General features: G+C 47.8%; 1 protein-coding gene across 1 annotated transcript; it reads right to left on the bottom strand.

Annotated features, from left to right (window-relative positions):
- Positions 1–267: 267 nt before the first annotated feature.
- N7489_004952 (uncharacterized protein) lies at positions 268–549 on the bottom strand (the record flags this gene model as incomplete). The annotated part of the gene is made up of 2 exons (XM_056710704.1): positions 268–329; positions 378–549. The coding sequence occupies 2 exons, from the start codon at positions 547–549 to the stop codon at positions 268–270; spliced, it is 234 nt and encodes a 77-aa protein (XP_056569125.1).
- Positions 550–9230: the final 8681 nt, after the last annotated feature.

Genomic DNA, 9230 nt, shown 5'->3' with positions numbered 1-9230 from the left:
TAGTGATATGGAAACCCCGGTAGGCAAAAGCCACAACAAAAGAGGAGAGGGGATAATGGGTCAATCCAAGAGCCGGAGACGGGGGATGAACTATAACATAGTCGCCCAATGGTTCTCTTATCCAGACTTAGTGCGGCCTGAGACCTAGATGATTCAGAAGTGAAGGATGGAGACGGCCCCCACGAAGACAAGTCTGAAACAGACGATGCTGATGAATACGATGACGGCAGAACGGGAGCAATACACGAGCTGCCAACACCCTGTGCCTCATACGCCCACATCGACCTTAGAGTGGTCCTTGCGGATACCATGTGTAACCTTGCTTAGATCTAGGGCTTCGTTAATACTAAAGATATATAGGTGGAGCCATCACTCACCAGAACACTCATCTCCATCAAGGAGAGCAAAATGTTCTGAATGTCCCGTGCAGCCATAGTTACCATCAGGCCGTATCACGCATTGGCGATCATAATCGATAACTGTGTGTGTGCCACAAAAGGCAGCGCGTATGTAAACGCTAGCGAGAAGCAGGAAGATAGAGAAGGTCATGTTTTTGATATTTATATGGATTGAAGGACGATAAAAAGGTTGTTATTCCCAGCCCTAAGCTATTATGAAAAGCGATGGTTTTATATGGCACAGTTGCGAGTTTAAATAGTCCCCTGATGCATTGTGATAAAAACCGTGGCAGTACGCGCGCAACCCTTACGACACACGTTGCGACACGCTTTTTGTATCGAGGTGCCACTAATTCCTGGACTTAGTTTTGGCTCTTTCGCCAGCTTACTGTACAGCCCGTCCTTGTACTGTATGCTAACCAATGATTGGCTTTCAGGATGATGACTAATCGTTGTATCCGCAATCGTAACAGTGGGACCAAAAGTGGGTTACTCCCACGGAGTCCCTCTTCCATATGGATGTCAGGTTGGGACTGGAGGGATAGTACCAGTCATCGAGTAGGCTAATCAGTCGTTCCCGAGATGATTCCAATGCTTGTTCGGAAAAGCGCACTCGAGCTAGCTTCTTCTCGTGGTAAAGCTGAAGACCGTCTGTCTCTTTTCTCAGGTACGCACCAGCGTCTTTCAAGACCCGGTTGCTCTGCTCTAGCTTCTGTCCATCAATGTGCTTGGACACGCACGACTCCCATAGGCGTCGATAGATTCCAACAAGTCGGGCTGCTGGAAAGGCAAATTGGGATCGTCGCGTTCGAGGTCTGCTAGCACCTTCAAGATGGGTTGAAAAGGCTCGGTCGCCAAAGTATGTTTTGTTACTTCTTCGTGTTGCAAAAGGGAGGGCTGCGATAATAAGCAAAATCATATGAAGTCGAATGGTTTCACTTACCAATAGAGGGACATGATCAGAAGCTTCCACATTATTGTCCTTATTAGTAAGGATTGGCAATTGACAGGGCTGCTGTTGTCCTTCTTTCTCCATGTCTGGCGAGCTGTTTGGGGAATCCATTTTGTCCGCAGGAGAAAGTCAAGATAGGCAGTACTGTTTCCATCATGCCTTGGCGTCTCATATAGAATATGCAGACGCAGGTAACTATGCACTGGGTTTTACGATCACCGAGTTAGGTTGGTCAATCAACGCAGACAGCTTTCGAAGGAATTTGCTTTTATTTTTAGTGGGTGGTTAGCAGTAAATTTGATACAAGGCTAGAGATCAATGGGTTGGTGGGGAAACTAATAGAGCGTGACGATGTTGAGGGCCAGATATGCACGCCCATTGATGTGAGAGATATTTCAACTAGACACCCCTTCCACTTTCCTTAAAAGCCTCAAAAACTCGGTAAACAGTATTGTAGAACTTATAGTCACCAAAAAAAGATGTTCAGAAAAACGTTGGTCACGACTTCAAAAATTGAGTGTTGACAACGAACGTTTGGCCAACAACGGGTTGACCGGTCGAGCACCCGCACATCCTACCGTGACCTCGCTTTCTGCAGTCTAGACGGATAGACCCACACAGCTCAACACAACCAACACAACACTAAAGCGAGGCCAGGCAAAAAGGTCCATTTCTTGGGATGAGATTGTAGGCGCTTTTCGGTGATTCAACGTTGAGTCGCTCACAGATGAGATTGATCACAACACGAAATATGAGCCCTGTCATTGCGGATTGAATATCTCCAACAAGCCTCAGTTTGAGAGGGCCGTGGATTCAACAGTCAGGCAACGTTTTTCGACCGACTCAGCATCCCTTTCCCCAACACCACTCTTACTAGTCTCTCTCGCTGAGCATTTAAAGGCAAAAGCAGCTGTCGCTGGAAATAATTGCGGTGAAAAGGAGACACGGGTTTCAACATGCCTCAGTTAGGAGTGTCCCTCCACGCAAGCAGAGCACTTGCGAAACAGGATGAACCGAGAAGCCTATAAGTAAGTATTGTACCCCAGAGCAATTTGCTCTCCAATTTATTCACGTTTGACCACGCAGAGTGAAGCAGGCCTTGTGTCTTGAGGCACTTGATAAGTTCTTACCCTTTGACCCAGTACTGAAATTTGTACTGTACTGCCATTTATAGAATACAACATGGACCAGCAAGCCAGACAGCGCCTGTGAAAGATATTGTTCTCAGCAAATCCACTTTGCAACCAGCCAGCCGATCAAAGAGACAAGACTTAGGCTGGCTGGTCCAAACGTCTATGCGAGGATGTCTCTCCGCCCCAGCCGACTGAGGTGATCTACTGTACAGCCCCGCGTGTATTCCCAAGGCAAAAGCACGAATATCCACGTCGCAGGTATGTGAATCTTAGCCTGACCTGTCTAAAGTTCTACTAATCCGAAGTCGAGGCGATCTAGAACCGAGAACAGTCGACCACAATGCACGCGAAGGACCACAGCTCTTTGTAGTCTCTTCATCTCTAGACTTTGCCAACAGAACATAACATGTAAGTCATGTATTATCTCGCTGACCTACAAGCTAATGCATGACAGTGAACCATTGACGTCGCACCAGAGTGGCCCCGAGGATGCAGCACCCCGTTAGTGCTCTGTATAAAGCCATAGCCGATACACCAGACCTTGTCTCGTCGCTTCATACCACACGGCATACCCTAGGTAAAGTGCATAATTAAAGAAGCGGGCTAGTAACGGAGTGCCAACATTCTTTTGCGAGCCTCGCCGCATAGAAGCTTGAGACGTCCATTCTTCCCGGTGAGGTGAGTGATTTATCGCGCCTTCTGCTGCACTCTCCAGTTATTTGTGCAAAACTTTGTGTCCCAAATTATGGACGCCATTACTGATCTTCATGCCACTGTATATAGGAGCAGCCCATCGCCGCCCGTGAAACACCCTTGTGCGGAGTCCTATCACCGAATCGGACTACGACGCGTGCTCGGTCGCGTCTTCTGCCCTCGACCTCACCGCCTTCATACCATGAACGGCGGAGTGTATGAACCTCTGGCCGTCCGCATCGCGAGGTCTTATCCCATTACGACTGTCCAATTTATTACCACAGGTGGGTTCATCACGCGCCTTTGGGTCTCATAAGTTGCCCAGTCAAGCCGGCCCTGTGTCTCTGTCTATTGATGTCGTTTCCTAACATATCGCGCGCAAGCAGATTCTGTACACCCATGCGTCGACTATCCTTTGAGCACTAAGTGTATATTTGCCACATTCACCGCTCCTGACGACATTTGGCATGTCACTGTTCAAGCAGATCCTTTGTGAAGGTTGGTTTGAGTCTGTAACAACACCACCCAGAGCCATCCTGCTGCGATCTCTCGGCAGCAGAGCATGCTTGATCGCATGAACCCGGGTACTACGCCCCAGAAAGCAACGATCGGCGGTTTGGGCGCAGTAGTGGATATTGATACATGGGAGACGGCTGGCGATATAAATCGTGGTTACCAACGGGGGATTACTTACAATGCTTCGGCGACTCCCAAATGTAGGAGCCGATCGGATATTCTTGGGCCAAAGAAAGCCCTCGGTAACTTGGTTTTCTTTGTTGCGAATCCACTTTCACTCTCGCGATGGTTCTAGGATAGAGCCATCCTACGGTAGAGTAGGCTTGAGTGACTTGCAATCGCGACTGAAGCGATGACTTCGAATAAGTAAGGCAGAGTCTATCGCATTACGATGTTTAGTTGGGCCAACAAGTGGTATTCGAGCGGCTCCTCATCAAATGCCATTACACCTGGTAGGTCTGATCTTGAGCGTATGTATTGCCTATTCATAGTTGAACCAACGGAGGGCAGTCTGGTGTTTGCATTCGACCAGCTCAATCGAATTGGGGGCTGTATGCAAATTCACCGAGTGATCGGAATGGCACTAGAGATGGCTTGCGAGATAGAATCAATACAAATTGATACATCTATCATGTGGATGAGATGGCAAGAAAACCTCCGTGCTACGTCTGGGGATATTGATCGACCTCAACACAGCCCACGAGGCCCATGGATTCGCAATGAGTTACTTTCACCTGTCTATGGGCGGGCATGGCGTTTGACTGGCCCATGGGCCGCTTGTTAACAAGCCCTTCACGCACGCATTTATTACTTTAGCTACGTACAGGGCCCACAATACTACGTATTAGTTGAATCAAGCTTGGTCAGAGCAGTGGACTATTGATACTGGTATTGATAAAACTGTAAGTGTTATCCAAAATAAATAGGAATAGTGATGCGACTATCTTAGGTGAGAATATATATATGACCACAAAATATGGTGAACCTACAAATCCACCCACCTTATACTGTCTACCAGACTCACTAATAATTTTATTATACAAGAAATATGTCTAGTATAATATATAACAGGATACGCCGTTATTAGGATCAATTACCCACTATACCAGTGGTTATGGCGGTAGGTGACAGTGACAGTGACAGACGTAAATAACCGATAAATGCAGAAGTTGAAGATGAACCCCTATCCAAGAAATTTACATAATCTGAGGGTGGCATGGACCGATGATAAGGTCCAGACGTTGACCATCTCCTTCACCGCCTGACCATTCACCACCACGCTCATCAACACTCACACCGACACTCACATCAACACAACAAGCATTCCAAGACAGCACTCATCTCTGTTTGCCTACATCTGAATGAAAGATGCCAATTTTTATTATAGCGAGGAAGCTATTGTATCGTAAGCTACCAAGGGAAAGGAATGGGAAATACGTCATTTGATACTGAAGACGCTTCAGTTGTTAGTTTATGATTTTGGCTATTGAATTGGCGAAGATCTAAGTAGGGCTCCCTCTATGTATCCAATGATGACCCTTCGGAACAATGAACAGACGATGAGGATGTTGCGCAGGTCTTTGCTTCTCCGAATACTCTTGGAACACTCGAATACTGGTCCCTAGCACCACGAAGAGGTGCCTGCACGGGCTAGAGGCTCTTGTTGTCGCAGATGTCCCTGCGAGGCGCTTTGTTGACGCAGGACCCAGGCTGCGGAGAACTTGGTAATGCAGCGGTCTCCTGCAGAGAACTTGTTTTCCCAGCACCCCCCTGCGAGGATTGTTGGTCACGCAGAGCCCATCCTGCGAGGATTGTTGTTGACGCAGACCTATCCTGCGGGGTAGTCTTGTTTTCGCAGCACCCCCTGCGAGGCATATTGATGACTCAGACCTATCCTGCGGGGTAGTCTTGTTTTCCCAGCACCCCCCCTGCGAGGCGTATTGTTGACGCAGACCTATCCTGCGAGGATTGTTGTTCACGCAGACCTATCCTGCGAAGCACCTTTTTACACTCGCGGGGCTTGTGGCAGCGAGGGAGCGCAAGTCTTACATCACTGGGCTCGTGGCAGCGACAGCCGTGGTCACGGAGACTCTTAAGCCCGCAGGCAAGAGAGGGACACCATGACACATCGGTGTGTGAGGACCGAAGTCCTGATTTTCGATTTTTTTGGGCTGGGAATCCGGCTCCTTTTATATTTTTTCGGCAACGTCTCTACCAAGGAACCAGTTGCGCAGATGGTAGCGAGAATCACTGTCTCGTTAATAAGCGTTGAAGCGATTTGAACGACGTTGAAGGGGTGTTTGGAGAATTTGTGGCCTACAGAGCCAAGTCTCTACCTGGAATAATTCCTCTCAAAATTGTGCGTTGAGTGTGGCGCACCACTTTCATCGGCTGTTGAGAAGAAAGTAATGTCGCAAAAGTAAGATTCGTACCTATCATCGAATTTGCAATTAAATCGCTCAACGCGCTTGAACTCTATATCTCCCCGTTTTAACCACGGTCACCGTCTCTTTCATGAGGGTTGATATCCTTCAACAGATGCCGAAATAATGGACCGGAGACTTTGTGGCCGACGGAAACGCTGTGCTGTACCTGCAGTTGGCCGGAGGACCTTTTGGTCTCACTAGAATCAATCCTGTCCATCTCTAGGCTCGCGCCGCTGAATATTATTTCTTCCCTTTCTACTCATGCCCAGCTAATATCTCTTGTACTAGGATCGCTACTACCTGGGCGCACAGACAATGGCATACTTCTAAACTCAGGATGAAGATTGTCTTCCTTTGGGAGGACATGATAGCCAAAAGGTCCAGACCCTTTGAAAAGCTCACAAGAAACTGGGTCTAGTTTCCAGGACAATCATGTGAACTGATACAACCAAGGCCCACGAGCTAGGTTCTCGTGATCGCCACCCCCTCGCAAGATTGCAACGCTACTATCACACTGATGAGACCCTGGAGACGAATAGCACCCGACGGGCCAATCAAACACCACGCGTGAATTTAGACAGACGCAGGTAGGGTTCTGCGATGCAGATCTCAGCGACGACCCACGGGACAGTAGATCAGGGAGGTTCTATTTGTGGCCCGGAGAGAAATCGGAAAGAATTGCAGAGGTCCAGACATAATCCGCAAGCCCAAAGTTTTCGGCCATCAGTGTCCGATGACACGGGGCTTTTTTGCTTAAGAGGTACTGCTGGGGCAGGTGAGTATTTGGAATATCACATTGACTTTGGCGATAGAGTGGAAGGTTAAACCCCGACCCGTGGTTGTGTACTTTTGTGTTCTCTTGGTCGTAGACATGAGAAAGTATGTTCCCCTGTCAAGTGGCAAGCAGAACTTTGCCTATCTGGTCTGTAGAACGTTCTAGAAGCTATGTATCTCCTCCTGCGCCAAGATTTCCCTGATAACTATACTCTGTTCAAGCCCAACACTTCCTCTCCATATGCCCAATTCGATCGCCAGTCTGATACCTCTAGCAGATGGCTTGTAGAAATAATGCCAGTGGATCACATGAGCTTACGTAAATATCTCCGGTTTTTGAACTAAACCCTAGAAACCGATTGGCTCCCGGGAGTCGATGTTGTGGCCGGCCCACCTGCGGCACCTAAACTGTATTCCAAGCACCCTGCCCATCTCGAGCATGACGCTGGACGTAGAGCATCTTCCACTAAAATATTGCCCTTTCCCTATATCCTCTATATGAATAGACTGAGGTTTGTTGATCCTGCTCCGGACCTCTTTTCTTTTGGGCTAGCAACCTACAAAGCAAGTGTAGCAGAGGCTGGTAGATAAGCTTTCCATGAGGATCATTCGTGACAGCCGTATCCTCTGACCGAGCGAGCATTTCCATGGCTTATCGAACTTTATTTTCCGGGGTTCGGCGATCGATCGACGATCCCGGTAATGTTCCACGATCTCTGGGGAACTAACTTTTGTCAAACTATAACCTTGGTACTCCTTCACTATTGTCTTAATTCCAAGGAATGGTGCTTGTTTACATTTTGATAATATGTGAATTCGTACGTACAATTATCAGGCAGCAGCTTGATTACCCGGCTGCCATATTCTCTGTTCGTAGGTACATCCAACAACACTAATTCATCGAGGTAGTTGTTATTGCTGCTTCGAGATCGCGATGTAGCACAGATATCGACGAACTGCAGGTAGCATGGATGTTCGGCTAATCGGTATCTCAGGTTCCTGGCTGCATAGACACGATGTACATAGTCCCAAATCTGCGACGAAGATCGTGTTTCTTGACGCCGTGAAGGGCGGAGTAATGGCATCGCGCGGCCTGTGATGCACGACTAGCTTGTAGTAAAAGGTGGGTGGATATTAGTTGATACCTGGGCTCGAATCCTTCGTCTTTGCTGACTCAATGCTGTCGATATGGCATCGCAGCGGGTGATGACCAGGAAAGTCCTCCAAAAACCTGGAGTATGGGCCCGAGAGCAGAAGAAGAACTGGAACAACCCGGACAGGCTAATCTCGCGGAGGACTGCAATATGATCGCCTTACAATGTGCCGCAGAGTGAGTGCGAATTCGCCCCCCTATAATAATGTTTTGCGATGCGTCTGCTTACAACAATCAGCCTAGATATCCGAACGAAGTTAGTTATGCGACGCATCAGAGAACGAACAAAGGCTGACTTTTCCCAGGCTCATGCAAAAAACATTGGATAATTCTAACAGCTGGATTGCAACTATTCGCAGTGACCTGGAGGACATCCGCAGTCGGTTGGCGGTCGTGGAGACAGCTATGGAGATGATGGCCAAAGAGGTCAAGAACAGTACTACAGAGGGTAATGCAACTAGGCGAACCCTTCGGTCGCAGCAGTTTCTAGATACTCTATATATATAACACTATACCGTAGTGTGTTTTATAAATATATACCTTAGAGGATAGCAATTTATTTAGATCTGGATCGAAATATGATGTGGTTGTAGAATATATCCCAGAGCCTGTTGTAAGCCTTGTTAGCTGAGGTATCACCATCGCATTGTGCTTCGCGACCAACCATATCTCACTGGGGCAGACTGGAAGCTGTAAATAACCGTAAGGCTGCGGAAAGTAGACAAATGTTTACTATAATTCCGGTGTAACGAACTGAGTTCCCTGGGACGAATTCCCTGGCCAGTGACAGTTGTAAACTGATACGATAAGCCACAAGGTTTCTCGGGAGTTTAAGCGCCTGGGTATTATTTTAGCAACTACACTCTACCTGACCCATTGGATCCTCACATCCCACATTCAGTGGTGGATCAATTTGAGATGCATAGATTGGCTGTCGTACGCTTGGTAGAGTATTCCAAATCTTATGACCCGCGGATAGTCCACTCAATTGAGTTTCAGCCACTGTGGGCGGACCAAAAAATACCCTACTTCGTGCCAGCGTCGTAGGCTGTCGTTTGAGATCCTATTATCTGCCAAGTGGCAAGAAAATTCATGTGCGAACCAAGCGCCAAGGGAACAGCCAACTTCTTCATGAATGTCGCCGAGTCACATTGCCTATCAAATGCTGGATACGGACCCGGACAT

Source organism: Penicillium chrysogenum, assembly GCF_028827035.1.
Source record: "Penicillium chrysogenum strain IBT 35668 chromosome Unknown utg000002l_segment0_segment0, whole genome shotgun sequence".
Lineage (NCBI taxonomy): Eukaryota > Fungi > Ascomycota > Eurotiomycetes > Eurotiales > Aspergillaceae > Penicillium > Penicillium chrysogenum.
This window is presented reverse-complemented; position numbering and strand designations above follow the sequence as displayed.